The 22,129-nt window shown below is 39.1% G+C and overlaps 1 protein-coding gene and 1 long non-coding RNA gene across 7 annotated transcripts in view; one reads left to right on the top strand and one right to left on the bottom strand.

The window, feature by feature from the left end:
* Positions 1-58: 58 nt before the first annotated feature.
* The window catches only part of LOC103849266 (K(+) efflux antiporter 4), a 94,297-nt gene continuing 72,226 nt past the window's right edge, over positions 59-22,129 (top strand). For 3 of the 6 annotated variants that reach the window (XM_033275798.1, XM_033275799.1, XM_033275796.1), the window contains exons 1-16: positions 59-240; positions 337-374; positions 634-791; positions 994-1,070; positions 1,152-1,235; positions 1,358-1,426; positions 1,591-1,668; positions 1,829-1,917; positions 2,057-2,153; positions 2,233-2,286; positions 2,386-2,481; positions 2,654-2,826; positions 2,912-2,989; positions 3,124-3,168; positions 3,244-3,328; positions 3,794-3,933. In XM_033275798.1, coding sequence (XP_033131689.1) covers positions 701-791; positions 994-1,070; positions 1,152-1,235; positions 1,358-1,426; positions 1,591-1,668; positions 1,829-1,917; positions 2,057-2,153; positions 2,233-2,286; positions 2,386-2,481; positions 2,654-2,826; positions 2,912-2,960 — 957 coding nt within the window. In that variant the 5' untranslated portion in view covers positions 59-240; positions 337-374; positions 634-700 and the 3' untranslated portion in view covers positions 2,961-2,989; positions 3,124-3,168; positions 3,244-3,328; positions 3,794-3,933. Of the gene's footprint in view, positions 241-309; positions 375-633; positions 792-993; positions 1,071-1,151; positions 1,236-1,357; positions 1,427-1,590; positions 1,669-1,828; positions 1,918-2,056; positions 2,154-2,232; positions 2,287-2,385; positions 2,482-2,653; positions 2,827-2,911; positions 2,990-3,123; positions 3,169-3,229; positions 3,329-3,793; positions 3,934-22,129 lie in introns of all 6 variants that reach the window. The other 3 variants (XM_033275801.1, XM_033275797.1, XM_033275800.1) reach the window with 3 other exon arrangements.
* LOC117126764 lies at positions 3,434-22,117 on the bottom strand. The gene is made up of 2 exons (XR_004449568.1): positions 22,066-22,117; positions 3,434-3,824 (listed from the first exon to the last, which is right to left on the bottom strand). It is a non-coding gene; the product is annotated as an uncharacterized LOC117126764 (long non-coding RNA).

Here is a 22,129-nt window from a genome sequence, read left to right as displayed (position 1 = left end):
CGTGAGAAGAAACGCGTGTTGTCAAACGCTTGATCGAGAGGCCCGACTCAAATTAGAAATCTAACCGTTAGGAGAGACGGCATGCATGTTTTACGAAAAGGAAAACATTTTCTCCCAAATCAATTGATCTCTCCGTGACCTAGTTTTCTATTTTCTCTCTTCTTGACTTTCGGGAACTCTATCAATCGACGCTTCCACAATTTGCTGAAACAGCAAATCCCTTCGAATTTTTTCAGATTAGTAAGTGTTTTGATCTCTCTGCAAATCATGAATTTTTTTGTTAACGATTCGCATAAAATCTCTGATCGCAATTTTGTTTCTCTCGTTCGCCTGAAGCGGATCTAGCTGGTCAGGGCTTCTCGCTCGCCGTCGAGGTACGTCTCTGTAAATGTTAGGGTTTCTAAGTTTCGTATAAATCCTTCTTATGTCGCGATTGTTGCTTTAGCGTTTCTAAAATTGTTCAAATCCAGTGAAACCGAACCATGTATGACCTCTCTCTGTCGTTTCGTGTAACTCCTGTACCAAACGCTGTCGTTTTTTCTGTTTTGATCGTATCTAGTTATCATCTTTGCGGCACTGCTTACTGTGGGTAGCTTCTTTTGCACATTTGATTTGTATCTTGTTCTTTTGCAGTTGTATAACAGAAACAGAGAATAAAGGCTTCATTCAAGAAGAAGAGACTTTGAACAAGATTCAAGTGATGAAGCGTGATTATGATGAGACGAAAATGAAGGAGTTAGAGCAGATCAGCGTGACAACTTATAACATCACCTCAAACGCAATGATGATAAGTATATATTTCTAATCCCTTAGTGCATTTTAATACCATTACGTACGAGTTCTTGCTATAGACGTTCTTGTGGTTTTTCAAACCCAAAAAAGATCATAGACAGACACTAATCTAATAGTGTTCTGTCAGATTCTGATTAAGAGATTGACTGGCTATGTTAATGGTCGACAAGACTTGATATATATATATATTCTTTTGTGTAGCACAGGTTGAAACAGTAGCTCAGTTTGGTGTAATCTTTCTCCTTTTTGCTTTAGGATTAGAATTTTCTGCAGCAAAGGTTTGCATGTTCTTTTCTGGTTTCTTTGTTCTTTTGAAACTTTTGAGATAGTCATTGACTTATTGTACTTTGTGGTCGCAGCTTCGTGTAGTTCGTGCAGTAGCTATTCCAGGAGGTCTTCTTCAAATATTTTTGTTCATGTGCTTGAGTGGGATAACAGCCTCGGTATGTTCTAGTTTGTAAATAGTAATAGCAATTGAGTAAGAATGAGTTATTAGGCTTATTGTGTATAAATCATGAAAAGGAATGCATTGGGTTGACTTGGCTGCTTCTTCATTGCATTGCAGTTATGCGGTGGTAAACTAACAGAAGGAATATTCGTAGGTGCTTTTCTTTCGATGTCGTCAACAGCGGTGGTATATTCTAATATCACTTTTGTATTCTAAACTGTTATAATTTACTCCGTGTGCTCTCACTGTATTAAATCCTTTCTTTTGTTGTACCAGTTATGTTTCCCTAAGTTTCTCTTTAGGGGTGATCCTCATATGTTCTTGTTACCTTGCCATGATTCTTGTATCAGGTGTTGAAATTTTTAATGGAAAAAAATAGCATAAGTGCTCTACATAGCCAGATAACCGTTGGAACACTTATCCTTCAGGTATCTCAGTCACTCTCCAAACAATAGCATAGTAATATGATTTTTACAGGCTATTGTTTCCGCTTACTCTTTTGTATGCTACTGGATTTCAGCTATTAATATGTTGTATCCTACAGTTGCTTTCATTAGATTTTTAAAATATGGCTTCATGAATCTCTAGGATTGTGCTGTGGGTTTGCTTTTTGCTCTCCTTCCGGTTCTTGGTGGCACATCTGGTGTCCTTCAAGGAATGTTGTCCATGGCTAAATCGTATGTTTTCTATTTTACTGGAAGTTCTGTGAAAATGTCGACAATATCCTGCTTCCTTTTTCACTTGTTATACTGTTGTTCAGTGAAACCAAGTTTTTGATACTTCATTTCTTTTGACCGTGCGGTAATTTCTTTCAAGGTTGGCTATTTTGATTGCGTTTTTGGCTGCTTTGTTTGTACTGTCACGTACCTGGGTACCATGGTTTCTAAAACTTATGACAAGCCTTTCTTCTCAGGTATACACATATTTTTACTTGCTTCCGTTTTTGGTCTTTAAAATGTTTATCAACTTAAGCGTTCGTCAATCTTTGACAGACTAACGAGCTCTACCAGTTGGCCGCTGTAGCATTTTGTTTGCTTGTTGCTTGGGTCAGTCTGATCCTTTGTTCTTCTTATCTATTGGCTTTTTGCACATGTGCTATCTCAAATTTTCAGTTCATAAACTCAGTATTGTTTCGGTTTCTTCAGTGTAGTGACAAGCTCGGTCTAAGTCTTGAGCTGGGTTCCTTTTCGGCAGGAGTGATGATCTCAACAACGGATCTCGCCCAGCATACTCTTGAACAAGTAAGAAGTCAATTTTGACTCTTTCGGACCTGTGGATCTTTTCGCATTTTATTTGGACATTCTTATGCCACAAGTGTCTTTTGTGCTATATATCTGTTGGTGGCTTTATGAAATGCATTTCTCTTTTTTGCCACATAGAGCTCTTCTTATCATTCATGTGCTTCCCTTTCAGGTAGAACCAATCCGCAATTTTTTTGCAGCGCTGTTCCTTGCTAGTATTGGAATGTTGATACATATGCACTTCTTGTGGAACCATGTTGATATTCTGGTAGCAGTTGTGTTACTGGTGATAGTGATAAAGACCGTGGTCGTTGCAATCGTTGTTAACGTCTTTGGATACTACTTGTAAGAAGTGAACCCTTCCTTTTTGCTTTCACATTGCTCCAAACCTTAGTCGTAGTGAGAGCCCTTACAGTTTTCTTCTCTATAGGTTGGAATGTCGCTTGCGCAGATTGGGGAATTTGCTTTTGTTCTGCTAAGTCGAGCATCTAATCTTCACCTTATTGAGGTAAGCAATCAAATGAAACTCTGTAGTGCAACTACGGTTATATCTTCCCGACTGTGTAGTACCACATAATAGGTTGCTCATAATTTTGCTTTTGATGGAGTGATAACAGTGAAGGGTTTTGTGTTTATTCGCAGAGCAAACTGTACCTCCTACTTCTGGGAACAACTGCTCTAAGCCTGGTATGGTTCACATCCACACCATTTCAGTTGTAGAACGAATATTTTGACATGTACATTAAAGTGAATATGTTGCAGGTAACGACACCATTTCTATTAAAGTTGATACCGGCTGTTGTACATTTAGGAGTGCTCTTACGGTGGTTCTCTCCCGATAACTGAGGTAAATCAAAAACATCTATGTCGTCCTGTTTCTCTCTGCACACCTTTGGCACAAACTCAGCTTTTTGATTGTCTTTTCTCTTCTCTGCATGTCCTTACACTTTCCCGTTTTATTTTGAAGCGCTTTTATCCCGGTTTTGTTTTGAGATTTTTGAAATCAGGATTCCATTTTGAACTGTTTTTTATTTGACTACGATTTTCCTCTTTTAACAGGACTTTTAAAGCTTTTTGTTTTCTTGTGGTTTTATCAAACCCAAGAGATTAGGCAGACGTTCTTGTAATGTTCTTGCTATAGACGTTCTTGTGGTTTTTCAAACCCAAAAAAGATCATAGACAAACACTAATCTAATAGTGTTCTGTCAGATTCTTGTTTGGGAACATTGTTTTGGTTTTGTTTTGTTTTTGTTTTTGTTTTTCAAACCAAAAAAGAGCATAGACAGACACTAATCTTATACTGTTCTGTCAGATTCTTATTTGGGAACATTGTCCCTTGCTGCCTCCTTGGTTCGAAAAGGCGTGTGGCGAGAAGAAGCGAAGAGACTGGCGCTTAGCGCCTAGCGCCACGGCGCCACAAAGGAAGCGCTTCATGTATCCTGCAACAAGAAGGTAAGTTCCTAGACCATCTATATGTATATCATGCTGCACAACTGAAAAAACCAAATCCATATAATAAAATTCAAAGGTTCTTAGAGCAAAACACAACTGAAAATACCAAATGCAAACACCAAATTAAAAAAAAAACAAATTCAAAAGCAAATGAAACACCAGTAGACAAAGCTCTACTCCAATTCAGAATCCTCACACTCCAATTCCCTGTCATAGCCAACACCTTCCTCGCCTTCAATGTCATCCTCTTCATCAACCAACTCCAACTGAGAAGGTGATGGACCATAGCATTTCTTCTGAGTTGAAGAGCTTGCTATTCCTTTTCCTTTGTCGTTTTTAGCTGAAGTAGGAGTCTTTGCTCCTCTAGTAGTGTAGTTTGGCTCTTCAGCTCCTACTGCCTCACTCACCATGGTCCAAGGCAGCCTGCCTCTAAAAGAAACTTATGCCATCTCCTATAGCAAAATTGTTAAATGGACCGAGAATATGGGTTGGTGGTGCATGTATAAAGAAGGGCTTTAGGGGATAGCAAATAAGAGCATGCGGCTCAGTCTTAAGACAAAAGAGTATAACTGAAAACAGATTCCTTACCCACGGCTTACAAAGATTATTACCCACGGCTTAGACATGTTTTGACAAAGACAGAGATTTATTACCCACGGCTTACAAGTCTTAAAGACCAAAGATTTTTCTGTTTTCAGTTATTTGAATGGTACAGTTTGAGAAAGTCCTAAGACAAGGATTATAACTGAAAACAATGTCCCTTGCTGCCTCTAAAAAAAACTTATGCCATCTCCTAATGGATCGAGAATATGGGTTGGTGGTGCATGTATAGAGAAGGGCGTTAGGGGATGGCAAATAAGAGCATGTGGCTCAGTCTTAAGACAAAAGACTATAACTGAAAACAGATTCCTTACCCACGGCTTACAAAGATTTATTACCCTCGGCTTACACATGTCTTAGACAAAGACAAAGATTTATTACCCACGGCTTACAAGTCTTAAAGACCAAAGACTTTTCTGTTTTCAGTTATTTGAACGGTACAGTTTGAGAAAGTCCCAAGACAAGGACTATAACTGAAAACAATGTCCCTTGCTGCCTCTAAAAGAAACTTATGCCATCCCCTAATGGATCGAGAATATGGGTTGGTGGTGCATGTATAGAGAAGGGCGTTAGGGGATGGCAAATAAGAGCATGCGGCTCAGTCTTAAGACAAAAGACTATAACCGAAAACAGATTCTTTACCCACGGCTTACAAAGATTTATTACCCTCGGCTTACACATGTCTTAGACAAAGACAAAGATTTATTACCCACGGCTTACAAGTCTTAAAGACCAAAGACTTTTCTGTTTTCAGTTATTTGAACGGTACAGTTTGAGAAAGTCCCAAGACAAGGACTATAACTGAAAACAATGTCCCTTGCTGCCTCTAAAAGAAACTTATGCCATCCCCTAATGGATCGAGAATATGGGTTGGTGGTGCATGTATAGAGAAGGGCGTTAGGGGATGGCAAATAAGAGCATGCGGCTCAGTCTTAAGACAAAAGACTATAACCGAAAACAGATTCTTTACCCATGGCTTACAAAGATTTATTACCCTCGGCTTACACATGTCTTAGACAAAGACAAATATTTATTACCCACGGCTTACAAGTCTTAAAGACCAAAGACTTTTCTGTTTTCAGTTATTTGAACGGTACAGTTTGAGAAAGTCCTAAGACAAGGACTATAACTGAAAACATTGTCCCTTGCTGCCTCTAAAAGAAACTTATGCCATCTCCTAATGGACCGAGAATATGGGTTGGTGGTGCATGTATAAAGAAGGGCGTTAGGGGATGGCAAATAAGAGCATGCGGCTCAGTCTTAAGACAAAAGACTATAACTGAAAACAGATTCCTTACCCACGGCTTACAAAGATTATTACCCACAGCTTACAAAGATTATTACCCACGGCTTACACATGTCTTGACAAAGACAAAGATTTATTACCCACGGCTTACAAGTCTTAAAGACCAAAGACTTTTCTGTTTTCAGTTATTTGAATGGTACAGTTTGAGAAAGTCCTAAGACAAGGACTATAACTGAAAACATTGTCCCTTGCTGCCTTTAAAAGAAACTTATGCCATCCCCTATGGACCGAGAATATGGGTTGGTGGTGCATGTATAAAGAAGGGCGTTAGGGGATGGCAAATAAGAGCATGCGGCTCAGTCTTAAGACAAAAGACTATAACTGAAAACAGATTCCTTACCCACGGCTTACAAAGATTTATTACCCACGGCTTACACATGTCTTGACAAAGACAAAGATTTATTACCCACGGCTTAAAAGTCTTAAAGACAAAGACTTTTCTGTTTTCAGTTATTTGAATGGTACAGTTTGAGAAAGTCCTAAGACAAGGACTATAGCTGAAAACATTGTCCCTTGCTGCCTCTAAAAGAAACTTATGTCATCCCCTAATGTACCGAGAATATGGGTTGGTGGTGCATGTATAAAGAAGGGCGTTAGGGGATGGCAAAGGAGAGCATGCGGCTCAGTCTTAAGACAAAAGACTATAACTGAAAACAGATTCCTTACCCACGGCTTACAAAGATTTATTACCCTCGGCTTACACATGTCTTAGACAAAGACAAAGATTTATTATCCACGGCTTACAAGTCTTAAAGACCAAAGACTTTTCTGTTTTCAGTTATTTGAACGGTACAGTTTGAGAAAGTCCCAAGACAAGGACTATAACTGAAAACAATGTCCCTTGCTGCCTCTAAAAGAAACTTATGCCATCCCCTAATGGATCGAGAATATGGGTTGGTGGTGCATGTATAGAGAAGGGCGTTAGGGGATGGCAAATAAGAGCATGCGGCTCAGTCTTAAGACAAAAGACTATAACCGAAAACAGATTCTTTACCCACGGCTTACAAAGATTTATTACCCTCGGCTTACACATGTCTTAGACAAAGACAAAAATTTATTACCCACGGCTTACAAGTCTTAAAGACCAAAGACTTTTCTGTTTTCAGTTATTTGAACGGTACAGTTTGAGAAAGTCCTAAGACAAGGACTATAACTGAAAACATTGTCCCTTGCTGCCTCTAAAAGAAACTTATGCCATCTCCTAATGGACCGAGAATATGGGTTGGTGGTGCATGTATAAAGAAGGGCGTTAGGGGATGGCAAATAAGAGCATGCGGCTCAGTCTTAAGACAAAAGACTATAACTGAAAACAGATTCCTTACCCACGGCTTACAAAGATTATTACCCACAGCTTACAAAGATTATTACCCACGGCTTACACATGTCTTGACAAAGACAAAGATTTATTACCCACGGCTTACAAGTCTTAAAGACCAAAGACTTTTCTGTTTTCAGTTATTTGAATGGTACAGTTTGAGAAAGTCCTAAGACAAGGACTATAACTGAAAACATTGTCCCTTGCTGCCTTTAAAAGAAACTTATGCCATCCCCTTATGGACCGAGAATATGGGTTGGTGGTGCATGTATAAAGAAGGGCGTTAGGGGATGGCAAATAAGAGCATGCGGTTCAGTCTTAAGACAAAAGACTATAACTGAAAACAGATTCCTTACCCACGGCTTACAAAGATTTATTACCCACGGCTTACACATGTCTTGACAAAGACAAAGATTTATTACCCACGGCTTAAAAGTCTTAAAGAGCAAAGACTTTTCTGTTTTCAGTTATTTGAATGGTACAGTTTCAGAAAGTCCTAAGACAAGGACTATAGCTGAAAACATTGTCCCTTGCTGCCTCTAAAAGAAACTTATGTCATCCCCTAATGTACCGAGAATATGGGTTGGTGGTGCATGTATAAAGAAGGGCGTTAGGGGATGGCAAAGGAGAGCATGCGGCTCAGTCTTAAGACAAAAGACTATAACTGAAAACAGATTCTTTACCCACGGCTTACAAATATTTATTACCCACGGCTTACACATGTCTTGACAAAGACAAAGATTTATTACCCACGGCTTAAAGTCTTAAAGAGCAAAGACTTTTCTGTTTTCAGTTATTTGAATGGTACAGTTTCAGAAAGTCCTAAGACAAGGACTATAGCTGAAAACATTGTCCCTTGCTGCCTCTAAAAGAAACTTATGTCATCCCCTAATGGACCGAGAATATGGGTTGGTGGTGCATGTATAAAGAAGGGCGTTAGGGGATGGCAAAGAAGAGCATGCGGCTCAGTCTTAAGACAAAAGACTATAACTGAAAACAGATTCTTTACCCACGGCTTACAAATATTTATTACCCACGGCTTACACATGTCTTGACAAAGACAAAGATTTATTACCCACGGCTTACAAGTCTTAAAGACCAAAGACTTTTCTGTTTTCAGTAATTTGAATGGTACAGTTTGAGAAAGTCCTAAGACAAGGACTATAACTGAAAACATTGTCTCTTGCTGCCTTTAAAAGAAACTTATGCCATCCCTTAATGGACCGAGAATATGGGTTGGTGGTGCATGTATAAAGAAGGGCGTTAGGGGATGGCAAATAAGAGCATGCGGCTCAGTCTTAAGACAAAAGACTATAATTGAAAACATATTTCTTACCCACGGCTTACAAAGATTTATTACCCACGGCTTACACATGTCTTGACAAAGACAAAGAGTTATTACCCACGGCTTACAAGTCTTAAAAACCAAAGACTTTTCTGTTTTCAGTTATTTGAATGGTACAGTTTGAGAAAGTCCTAAGACAAGGATTATAACTGAAAACAATGTCCCTTGCTGCCTCTAAAAAAAACTTATGCCGTCCCCTAATGGATCGAGAATATGGGTTGGTGGTGCATGTATTGAGAAGGGCGTTAGGGGATGGCACATAAGAGCATGCGGCTCAGTCTTAAGACAAAAGACTATAACTGAAAACAGATTCCTTACCCACGGCGTACAAAGATTTATTACCCTCGGCTTACACATGTCTTAGACAAAGACAAAGATTTATTACCCACGGCTTACAAGTCTTAAAGACCAAAGACTTTTCTGTTTTCAGTTATTTGAACGGTACAGTTTGAGAAAGTCCCAAGACAAGGACTATAACTGAAAACAATGTTCCTTGCTGCCTCTAAAAGAAACTTATGCCATCCCCTAATGGATCGAGAAAATGGGTTGGTGGTGCATGTATAGAAGGGTGTTAGGGGATGGCAAATAAGAGCATGCGGCTCAGTCTTAAGACAAAAGACTATAACTGAAAACAGATTCTTTACCCACGGCTTACAAAGATTTATTACCCTCGGCTTACACATGTCTTAGACAAAGACAAAGATTTATTACCCACGGCTTACAAGTCTTAAAGACCAAAGACTTTTCTGTTTTCAGTTATTTGAACGGTACAGTTTGAGAAAGTCCTAAGACAAGGACTATAACTGAAAACATTGTCCCTTGCTGCCTCTAAAAGAAACTTATGCCATCTCCTAATGGACCGAGAATATGGGTTGGTGGTGCATGTATAAAGAAGGGCGTTAGGGGATGGCAAATAAGAGCATGCGGCTCAGTCTTAAGACAAAAAACTATAACTGAAAACAGATTCTTTACCCACGGCTTACAAAGATTATTACCCACAGCTTACAAAGATTATTACCCACGGCTTACACATGTCTTGACAAAGACAAAAATTTATTACCCACGGCTTACAAGTCTTAAAGACCAAAGACTTTTCTGTTTTCAGTTATTTGAATGGTACAGTTTGAGAAAGTCCTAAGACAAGGACTATAACTGAAAACATTGTCCCTTGCTGCCTTTAAAAGAAACTTATGCCATCCCCTTAGGGACCGAGAATATGGGTTGGTGGTGCATGTATAAAGAAGGGCGTTAGGGGATGGCAAATAAGAGCATGCGGCTCAGTCTTAAGACAAAAGACTATAACTGAAAACAGATTCCTTACCCACGGCTTACAAAGATTTATTACCCACGGCTTACAAAGATTTATTACCCACGGGTTACACATGTCTTGACAAAGACAAAGATTTATTACCCACGGCTTAAAAGTCTTAAAGAGCAAAGATTTTTCTGTTTTCAGTTATTTGAATGGTACAGTTTCAGAAAGTCCTAAGACAAGGACTATAGCTGAAAACATTGTCCCTTGCTGCCTCTAAAAGAAACTTATGTCATCCCCTAATGGACCGAGAATATGGGTTGGTGGTGCATGTATAAAGAAGGGCGTTAGGGGATGGCAAAGAAGAGCATGCGGCTCAGTCTTAAGACAAAAGACTATAACTGAAAACAGATTCTTTACCCACGGCTTACAAATATTTATTACCCACGGCTTACACATGTCTTGACAAAGACAAAGATTTATTACTCACGGCTTAAAAGTCTTAAAGAGCAAAAACTTTTCTGTTTTCAGTTATTTGAATGGTACAGTTTCAGAAAGTCCTAAGACAAGGACTATAGCTGAAAACATTGTCCCTTGCTGCCTCTAAAAGAAACTTATGTCATCCCCTAATGGACCGAGAATATGGGTTGGTGGTGCATGTGTAAAGAAGGGCGTTAGGGGATGGCAAAGAAGAGCATGCGGCTCAGTCTTAAGACAAAAGACTATAACTGAAAACAGATTCTTTACCCACGGCTTACAAATATTTATTACCCACGGCTTACACATGTCTTGACAAAGACAAAGATTTATTACCCACGGCTTACAAGTCTTAAAGACCAAAGACTTTTCTGTTTTCAGTTATTTGAATGGTACAGTTTGAGAAAGTCCTAAGACAAGGACTATAACTGAAAACATTGTCCTTGCTGCCTTTAAAAGAAACTTATGCCATCCCCTAATGGACCGAGAATATGGGTTGGTGGTGCATGTATAAAGAAGGGCGTTAGGGGATGGCAAATAAGAGCATGCGGCTCAGTCTTAAGACAAAAGACTATAACTGAAAACAGATTTCTTACCCACGGCTTACAAAGATTTATTACCCACGGCTTACACATGTCTTGACAAAGACAAAGATTTATTACCCACGGCTTACAAGTCTTAAAACCAAAGACTTTTCTGTTTTCAGTTATTTGAATGGTACAGTTTGAGAAAGTCCCAAGACAAGGACTATAACTGAAAACAGTCCCTTGCGGTCTCTAAAAGAAACTTATGCCATCTTCTAATGGACCGAGAATATGGGTTGGTGGTGCATGTATAAAAAGGGCGTTAGGGGATGGCAAATAAGAGCATACGGCTCAGTCTTAAGACAAAAGACTATAACTGAAAACAGATTCCTTACCCACGGCTTACAAAGATTTATTACCCACGGCTTACACATGTCTTGACAAAGACAAATATTTATTACCCACGGCTTACAAGTCTTAAAGACCAAAGACTTTTCTGTTTTCAGTTATTTGAATGGTACAGTTTGAGAAAGTCCTAAGACAAGGATTATAACTGAAAACAATGTCCCTTGCTGCCTCTAAAAAAAACTTATGCCATCCCCTTATGGACCGAGAATATGGGTTGGTGGTGCATGTATAAAGAAGGGCGTTAGGGGATGGCAAATAAGAGCATGCGGCTCAGTCTTAAGACAAAAGACTATAACTGAAAACAGATTCCTTACCCACGGCTTACAAAGATTTATTACCCTCGGCTTACACATGTCTTAGACAAAGACAAAGATTTATTACCCACGGCTTACAAGTCTTAAAGACCAAAGACTTTTCTGTTTTCAGTTATTTGAACGGTACAGTTTGAGAAAGTCCCAAGACAAGGACTATAACTGAAAACAATGTTCCTTGCTGCCTCTAAAAGAAACTTATGCCATCCCCTAATGGATCGAGAAAATGGGTTGGTGGTGCATGTATAGAGAAGGGCGTTAGGGGATGGCAAATAAGAGCATGCGGCTCAGTCTTAAGACAAAAGACTATAACTGAAAACAGATTCTTTACCCACGGCTTACAAAAATTTATTACCCTCGGCTTACACATGTCTTAGACAAAGACAAAGATTTATTACCCACGGCTTACAAGTCTTAAAGACCAAAGACTTTTCTGTTTTCAGTTATTTGAACGGTACAGTTTGAGAAAGTCCTAAGACAAGGACTATAACTGAAAACATTGTCCCTTGCTGCCTCTAAAAGAAACTTATGCCATCTCCTAATGGACCGAGAATATGGGTTGGTGGTGCATGTATAAAGAAGGGCGTTAGGGGATGGCAAATAAGAGCATGCGGCTCAGTCTTAAGACAAAAGACTATAACTGAAAACAGATTCCTTACCCACGGCTTACAAAGATTTATTACCCACGGCTTACAAAGATTTATTACCCACGGCTTACACATGTCTTGACAAAGACAAAGATTTATTACCCACGGCTTAAAAGTCTTAAAGAGCAAAGACTTTTCTGTTTTCAGTTATTTGAATGGTACAGTTTGAGAAAGTCCTAAGACAAGGACTATAACTGAAAACATTGTCTCTTGCTGCCTTTAAAAGAAACTTATGCCATCCCCTAATGGACCGAGAATATGGGTTGGTGGTGCATGTATAAAGAAGGGCGTTAGGTGATGGCAAATAAGAGCATGCGGCTCAGTCTTAAGACAAAAGACTATAATTGAAAACATATTTCTTACCCACGGCTTACAAAGATTTATTACCCACGGCTTACACATGTCTTGACAAAGACAAAGATTTATTACCCACGGCTTACAAGTCTTAAAAACCAAAGACTTTTCTGTTTTCAGTTATTTGAATGGTACAGTTTGAGAAAGTCCCAAGACAAGGACTATAACTGAAAACAGTCCCTTGCGGTCTCTAAAAGAAACTTATGCCATCTTCTAATGGACCGAGAATATGGGTTGGTGGTGCATGTATAAAAAGGGCGTTAGGGGATGGCAAATAAGAGCATGCGGCTCAGTCTTAAGACAAAAGACTATAACTGAAAACAGATTCCTTACCCACGGCTTACAAAGATTTTTACCCACGGCTTACACATGTCTTGACAAAGACAAAGATTTATTACCCACGGCTTACAAGTCTTAAAGACCAAAGACTTTTCTGTTTTCAGTTATTTGAATGGTACAGTTTGAGAAAGTCCTAAGACAAGGACTATAACTGAAAACAATGTCCCTTGCTGCCTCTAAAAAAAACTTATGCCATCCCCTAATGGATCGAGAATATGGGTTGGTGGTGCATGTATTGAGAAGGGCGTTAGGGGATGGCAAATAATAGCATGCGGCTCAGTCTTAAGGCAAAAGACTATAACTGAAAACAGATTCCTTACCCACGGCTTACAAAGATTTATTACCCTCGGCTTACACATGTCTTAGACAAAGACAAAGATTTATTACCCACGGCTTAAAAGTCTTAAAGAGCAAAGACTTTTCTGTTTTCAGTTATTTGAATGGTACAGTTTCAGAAAGTCCTAAGACAAGGACTATAGCTGAAAACAATGTCCCTTGCTGCCTCTAAAAGAAACTTATGCCATCCCCTAATGGATCGAGAATATGGGTTGGTGGTGCATGTATAGAGAAGGGCGTTAGGGGATGGCAAATAAGAGCATGCGGCTCAGTCTTAAGACAAAAGACTATAACCGAAAACAGATTCTTTACCCACGGCTTACAAAGATTTATTACCCTCGGCTTACACATGTCTTAGACAAAGACAAAGATTTATTACCCACGGCTTACAAGTCTTAAAGACCAAAGACTTTTCTGTTTTCAGTTATTTGAACGGTACAGTTTGAGAAAGTCCTAAGACAAGGACTATAACTGAAAACAATGTCCTTGCTGCCTCTAAAAGAAACTTATGCCATCCCCTAATGGATCGAGAAATGGGTTGGTGGTGCATGTATAGAGAAGGGCGTTAGGGGATGGCAAATAAGAGCATGCGGCTCAGTCTTAAGACAAAAGACTATAACTGAAAACAGATTCTTTACCCACGGCTTACAAAGATTTATTACCCTCGGCTTACACATGTCTTAGACAAAGACAAATATTTATTACCCACGGCTTACAAGTCTTAAAGACCAAAGACTTTTCTGTTTTCAGTTATTTGAACGGTACAGTTTGAGAAAGTCCTAAGACAAGGACTATAACTGAAAACATTGTCCCTTGCTGCCTCTAAAAGAAACTTATGCCATCTCCTAATGGACCGAGAATATGGGTTGGTGGTGCATGTATAAAGAAGGGCGTTAGGGGATGGCAAATAAGAGCATGCGGCTCAGTCTTAAGACAAAAGACTATAACTGAAAACAGATTCCTTACCCACGGCTTACAAAGATTTATTACCCACGGCTTACAAAGATTTATTACCCACGGCTTACACATGTCTTGACAAAGACAAAGATTTATTACCCACGGCTTAAAGTCTTAAAGACAAAGACTTTTCTGTTTTCAGTTATTTGAATGGTACAGTTTCAGAAAGTCTTAAGACAAGGACTATAACTGAAAACATTGTCCCTTGCTGCCTCTAAAAGAAACTTATGTCATCCCCTAATGGACCGAGAATATGGGTTGGTGGTGCATGTATAAAGAAGGGCGTTAGGGGATGGCAAAGAAGAGCATGCGGCTCAGTCTTAAGACAAAAGACTATAACTGAAAACAGATTCTTTACCCACGGCTTACAAATATTTATTACCCACGGCTTACACATGTCTTGACAAAGACAAAGATTTATTACCCACGGCTTAAAAGTCTTAAAGAGCAAAGACTTTTCTGTTTTCAGTTATTTGAATGGTACAGTTTAAGAAAGTCCTAAGACAAGGACTATAGCTGAAAACATTGTCCCTTGCTGCCTCTAAAAGAAACTTATGTCATCCCCTAATGGACCGAGAATATGGGTTGGTGGTGCATGTATAAAGAAGGGCGTTAGGGGATGGCAAAGAAGAGCATGCGGCTCAGTCTTAAGACAAAAGACTATAACTGAAAACAGATTCTTTACCCACGGCTTACAAATATTTATTACCCACGGCTTACACATGTCTTGACAAAGACAAAGATTTATTACCCACGGCTTACAAGTCTTAAAGAGCAAAACTTTTCTGTTTTCAGTTATTTGAATGGTACAGTTTGAGAAAGTCCTAAGACAAGGACTATAACTGAAAACATTGTCCCTTGCTGCCTTAAAAGAAACTTATGCCATCCCCTAATGGACCGAGAATATGGGTTGGTGGTGCATGTATAAAGAAGGGCGTTAGGGGATGGCAAATAAGAGCATGCGGCTCAGTCTTAAGACAAAATACTATAACTGAAAACAGATTCCTTACCCACGGCTTACAAAGATTTATTACCCACGGCTTACACATGTCTTGACAAAGACAAAGATTTATTACCCATGCCTTACAAGTCTTAAAGACCAAAGCTTTTTCTGTTTTCAGTTATTTGAATGGTACAGTTTGAGAAAGTCCTAAGACAATGACTATAACTGAAAACATTGTCCCTTGCTGCCTCTAAAAGAAACTTATGACATCCCCTAATGGACCGAGAATATGGGTTGGTGGTGCATGTATAAAGAAGGGCGTTAGGGGATGGCAAATAAGAGCATGCGGCTCAGTCTTAAGACAAAATACTATAACTGAAAACAAATTCCTTACCCATGGCTTACAAAGATTTATTACCCACGGCTTACACATGTCTTGACAAAGACAAAGATTTATTGCCCACGGCTTACAAGTCTTAAAGACCAAAGACTTTTCTGTTTTCAGTTATTTGAATGGTACAGTTTGAGAAAGTCCTAAGACAAGGACTATAACTAAAAACATCGTCCCTTGCTACCTTTAAAATAAACTTATGCCATCCCCTTATGGACCGAGAATATGGGTTGGTGGTGCATGTATAAAGAAGGGCGTTAGGGGATGGCAAATAAGAGCATGCGACTCAGTCTTAAGACAAAAGACTATAACTGAAAACAGATTCCTTACCCACGGCTTACAAAGATTTATTACCCACGGCTTACACATGTCTTGACAAAGACAAAGATTTATTACCCACGGCTTACAAGTCTTAAAACCAAAGACTTTTCTGTTTTCAGTTATTTGAATGGTACAGTTTGAGAAAGTCCCAAGACAAGGACTATAACTGAAAACAGTCCCTTGCGGTCCTCTAAAAGAAACTTATGCCATCTTCTAATGGACCGAGAATATGGGTTGGTGGTGCATGTATAAAAAAGGGCGTTAGGGGATGGCAAATAAGAGCATGCGGCTCAGTCTTAAGACAAAAGACTATAACTGAAAACAGATTCCTTACCCACGGCTTACAAAGATTTATTACCCACGGCTTACACATGTCTTGACAAAGACAAATATTTATTACCCACGGCTTACAAGTCTTAAAGACCAAAGACTTTTCTGTTTTCAGTTATTTGAATGGTACAGTTTGAGAAAGTCCTAAGACAAGGATTATAACTGAAAACAATGTCCCTTGCTGCCTCTAAAGAAAACTTATGCCATCCCCTCATGGATCGAGAATATGGGTTGGTGGTGCATGTATTGAGAAGGGCGTTAGGGGATGGCAAATAAGAGCATGCGGCTCAGTCTTAAGACAAAAGACTATAACTGAAAACAGATTCCTTACCCACGGCTTACAAAGATTTATTACCCTCGGCTTACACATGTCTTAGACAAAGACAAAGATTTATTACCCACGGCTTACAAGTCTTAAAGACCAAAAACTTTTCTGTTTTCAGTTATTTGAACGGTACAGTTTGAGAAAGTCCCAAGACAAGGACTATAACTGAAAACAATGTTCCTTGCTGCCTTTAAAAGAAACTTATGCCATCCCCTAATGGATCGAGGAAATGGGTTGGTGGTGCATGTATAGAGAAGGGCGTTAGGGGATGGCAAATAAGAGCATGCGGCTCAGTCTTAAGACAAAAGACTATAACTGAAAACAGATTCTTTACCCACGGCTTACATAGATTTATTACCCTCGGCTTACACATGTCTTAGACAAAGACAAATATTTATTACCCACGGCTTACAAGTCTTAAAGACCAAAGACTTTTCTGTTTTCAGTTATTTGAACGGTACAGTTTGAGAAAGTCCTAAGACAAGGACTATAACTGAAAACATTGTCCCTTGCTGCCTCTAAAAGAAACTTATGCCATCTCCTAATGGACCGAGAATATGGGTTGGTGGTGCATGTATAAAGAAGGGCGTTAGGGGATGGCAAATAAGAGCATGCGGCTCAGTCTTAAGACAAAAGACTATAACTGAAAACAGATTCCTTACCCACGGCTTACAAAGATTTATTGCCCACGGCTTACAAAGATTTATTACCCACGGCTTACACATGTCTTGACAAAGACAAAGATTTATTACCCACGGCTTAAAAGTCTTAAAGAGCAAAGACTTTTCTGTTTTCAGTTATTTGAATGGTACAGTTTCAGAAAGTCTTAAGACAAGGACTATAGCTGAAAACATTGTCCCTTGCTGCCTCTAAAAGAAACTTATGTCATCCCCTAATGGACCGAGAATATGGGTTGGTGGTGCATGTATAAAGAAGGGCGTTAGGGGATGGCAAAGAAGAGCATGCGGCTCAGTCTTAAGACAAAAGACTATAACTGAAAACAGATTCTTTACCCACGGCTTACAAATATTTATTACCCACGGCTTACACATGTCTTGACAAAGACAAAGATTTATTACCCACGGCTTAAAAGTCTTAAAGAGCAAAGACTTTTCTGTTTTCAGTTATTTGAATGGTACAGTTTCAGAAAGTCCTAAGACAAGGACTATAGCTGAAAACATTGTCCCTTGCTGCCTCTAAAAGAAACTTATGTCATCCCCTAATGGACCGAGAATATGGGTTGGTGGTGCATGTATAAAGAAGGGCGTTAGGGGATGGCAAAGAAGAGCATGCGGCTCAGTCTTAAGACAAAAGACTATAACTGAAAACAGATTCTTTACCCACGGCTTACAAATATTTATTACCCACGGCTTACACATGTCTTGACAAAGACAAAGATTTATTACCCACGGCTTACAAGTCTTAAAGACCAAAGACTTTTCTGTTTTCAGTTATTTGAATGGTACAGTTTGAGAAAGTCCTAAGACAAGGACTATAACTGAAAACATTGTCCCTTGCTGCCTTTAAAAGAAACTTATGCCATCCCCTAATGGACCGAGAATATGGGTTGGTGGTGCATGTATAAAGAAGGGCGTTAGGGGATGGCAAATAAGAGCATGCGGCTCAGTCTTAAGACAAAAGACTATAACTAAAAACAGATTCCTTACCCACGGCTTACAAAGATTTATTACCCACGGCTTACACATGTCTTGACAAAGACAAAGATTTATTACCCATGGCTTACAAGTCTTAAAGACCAAAGCTTTTTCTGTTTTCAGTTATTTGAATGGTACAGTTTGAGAAAGTCCCAAGACAAGGACTATAACTGAAAACAGTCCCTTGCGGTCTCTAAAAGAAACTTATGCCATCTTCTAATGGACCGAGAATATGGGTTGGTGGTGCATGTATAAAAAAGGGCGTTAGGGGATGGCAAATAAGAGCATACGGCTCAGTCTTAAGACAAAAGACTATAACTGAAAACAGATTCCTTACCCACGGCTTACAAAGATTTATTACCCACGGCTTACACATGTCTTGACAAAGACAAATATTTATTACCCACGGCTTACAAGTCTTAAAGACCAAAGACTTTTCTGTTTTCAGTTATTTGAATGGTACAGTTTGAGAAAGTCCTAAGACAAGGATTATAACTGAAAACAATGTCCCTTGCTGCCTCTAAAGAAAACTTATGCCATCCCCTCATGGATCGAGAATATGGGTTGGTGGTGCATGTATAAAAAAGGGCGTTAGGGGATGGCAAAGAAGAGCATGCGGCTCAGTCTTAAGACAAAAGACTATAACTGAAAACAGATTCTTTACCCACGGCTTACAAATATTTATTACCCACGGCTTACACATGTCTTGACAAAGACAAATATTTATTACCCACGGCTTACAAGTCTTAAAGACCAAAGATTTTTCTGTTTTCAGTTATTTGAATGGTACAGTTTGAGAAAGTCCTAAGACAAGGACTATAACTGAAAACATTGTCCCTTGCTGCCTTTAAAAGAAACTTATGCCATCCCCTAATGGACCGAGAATATGGGTTGGGGGTGCATGTATAAAGAAAACAGATTTAAGACAAAAGACAAAGATTTATTACCCACGGCTTACAAGTCTTAAAGACCAAAGACTTTTCTGTTTTCAGTTATTTGAATGGTACAGTTTGAGAAAGTCCTAAGACAAGGACTAAAACTGAAAACAGTCCCTTGCGGTCTCTAAAAGAAACTTATGCCATCTTCTAATGGACCGAGAATATGGGTTGGTGGTGCATGTATAAAGAAGGGCGTTAGGGGATGGCAAATAAGAGCATACGGCTCAGTTTTAAGACAAGACTATAACTGAAAACAGATTCCTTACCCACGGCTTACAAAGATTTATTACCCACGGCTTACACATGTCTTGACAAAGACAAAGATTTATTACCCATGGCTTACAAGTCTTAAAGACCAAAGCATTTTCTGTTTTCAGTTATTTGAATGGTACAGTTTGAGAAAGTCCTAAGACAAGGACTATAACTGAAAACATTGTCCCTTGCTGCCTCTAAAAGAAACTTATGACATCCCCTAATGGACCGAGAATATGGGTTGGTGGTGCATGTATAAAGAAGGGCGTTAGGGGATGGCAAATAAGAGCATGTGGCTCAGTCTTAAAACAAAAGACTATAACTGAAAACAGATTCCTTACCCACGGCTTACAAAGATTTATTACCCACGGCTTACACATGTCTTGACAAAGACAAAGATTTATTACCCACGGCTTACAAGTCTTAAAGACCAAAGACTATTCTGTTTTCAGTTATTTGAATGGTACAGTTTGAGAAAGTCCTAAGACAAGGACTATAACTGAAAACAGTCCTTTGCGGTCTCTAAAAGAAACTTATGCCATCCTCTAATGGACCGAGAATATGGGTTGGTGGTGCATGTATAAAGAAGGGCGTTAGGGGATGACAAATAAGAGCATGCGGCTCAGTCTTAAGACAAAAGACTATAACTGAAAACAGATTCCTTACCCACGGTTTACAAAGATTTATTATCCACGGCTTACACATGTCTTGACAAAGACAAAGATTTATTACCCACGGCTTACAAGTCTTAAAGACCAAAGCCTTTTCTGTTTTCAGTTATTTGAATGGTACAGTTTGAGAAAGTCCTAAGACAAGGACTATAACTGAAAACATTGTCCCTTGCTGTCTCTAAAAGAAACTTATGCCATCCCCTAATGGACCGAGAATATGGGTTGGTGGTGCATGTATAAAGAAGGGCGTTAGGGGATGGCAAATAAGAGCATGCGGCTCAGTCTTAAGACAGAAGACTATAACTGAAAACAGATTCCTTACCCACGCTTACAAAGATTTATTACCCACGGCTTACACATGTCTTGACAAAGACAAAGATTTATTACCCACGGCTTACAAGTCTTAAAGACCAAAGCCTTTTCTGTTTTCAGTTATTTGAATAGTACAGTTTGAGAAAGTCCTAAGACAAGGACTATAACTGAAAACATTGTCCCTTGCTGCCTCTAAAAGAAACTTATTCCATCCCCTAATGGACCGAGAATATGGGTTGGTGGTGCATGTATAAAAAAGGGCGTTAGGGGATGGCAAAAAAGAGCATGCGGCTCAGTTTAAGACAAAAGACTATAACTGAAAACAGATTCCTTACCCACGGCTTAAAAAGATTTATTACCCACGGCTTACACATATCTTGACAAAGACAAAGATTTATTACCAACGGCTTACAAGTCTTAAAGACCAAAGACTTTTCTGTTTTCAGTTATTTGAATGTTACAATTTGAGAAAGTCCTAAGACAAAGACTATAACTGAAAACATTGTCCCTTGCTGCCTCTAAGAGAAACTTATGCCATCCCCTAATGGACCGAGAATATGGGTTGGTGGTGCATGTATAAAGAAGGGCGTTAGGGGATGGCAAATAAGAGCATGCGGCTCAGTCTTAAGACAAAAGACTATAACTGAAAATTGATTCCTTTACCACGGCTTACAAAAAAATTTTACCCACGGCTTACACATGTCTTGACAAAGATAAAAATTTATTACCCACGGCTTACAAGTCTTAAAGACCAAAGACTTTTCTATTTTCAGTTATTTGAATGGTACAATTTAAGAAAGTCCTAAAACAAGGACTATAACTGAAAACATTGTCCTTTGCTGCCTCTAAAAGAAACTTATGTCATCCCCTAATGGACCGAGAATATGGTTTGGTGGTGCATGTATAAAGAAGGGCGTTAGGGGATCACAAATAAGAGCATGCGGCTCAGTCTTAAGATAAAAGACTATAACTGAAAACAGATTCCTTATCCTCGGCTTACAAATATTTATTACCTACGGCTTACACATGTCTTGACAAAGACAGAGATTTATTACCAACGGCTTACAAGTCTTAAAGACCAAAGACTTTTCTGTTTTCAGTTATTTGAATGGTACAATTTGAGAAAGTCCTAAGACAAAGACTATAACTGAAAACATTGTCCCTTGCTATCTCTAAAAGAAACTTATGCCATCCCCTAATGGACCGAGAATATGGGTTGGTGGTGCATGTATAAAGAAGGGTGTTAGGGGATGGCAAATAAGAGCATGCGGCTCAGTCTTAAGACAAAAGACTATAACTGAAAACAGATTCCTTACCCACGGCTTACAAAGATTTATTACCCACGGCTTACACATGTTTTGACAAAGACAAAGATTTTTTACCTACGGCTTACAAGTCTTAAAGACCAAAGATTTCTCTGTTTACAGTTATTTGAATGGTACAGTTTGAGAAAGTCCTAAAAAAAGACTATAACTGAAAACATTGTCTCTTGCAGTCTCTAAAAGAAACTTATGCCATCCCCTAATGGACCGAGAATATGGGTTGGTGGTGCATGTATAAAGAAGGGCGTTAGGGGATGGCAAATAAGAGCATGCGGCTCAGTCTTAAGACAAAAGATTATAACTGAAAACAGATTCCTTACCCACGGCTTACAAAGATTTATTACCCACGGCTTACACATGTCTTGACAAAGACAAAGATTTATTGCCCACGGCTTACATGTCTTAAAGACCAAAGACTTTTCTGTTTTCAGTTATTTGAATGGTACAGTTTGAAAAAGTCCTAAGACAAGGACTATAACTGAAAATATTGTCTCTTGCTACCTCTAAAAGAAACTTATGTCATCCCCTAATGGACCGAGAATATGGGTTGGTGGTGCATGTATAA

This window comes from Brassica rapa, chromosome A07 (genome assembly GCF_000309985.2).
Source record: "Brassica rapa cultivar Chiifu-401-42 chromosome A07, CAAS_Brap_v3.01, whole genome shotgun sequence".
NCBI classification, from domain to species: domain Eukaryota; kingdom Viridiplantae; phylum Streptophyta; class Magnoliopsida; order Brassicales; family Brassicaceae; genus Brassica; species Brassica rapa.
Note: the sequence above shows the minus strand (reverse complement) of the source record. Positions and strands in the feature narration are given on the sequence as shown.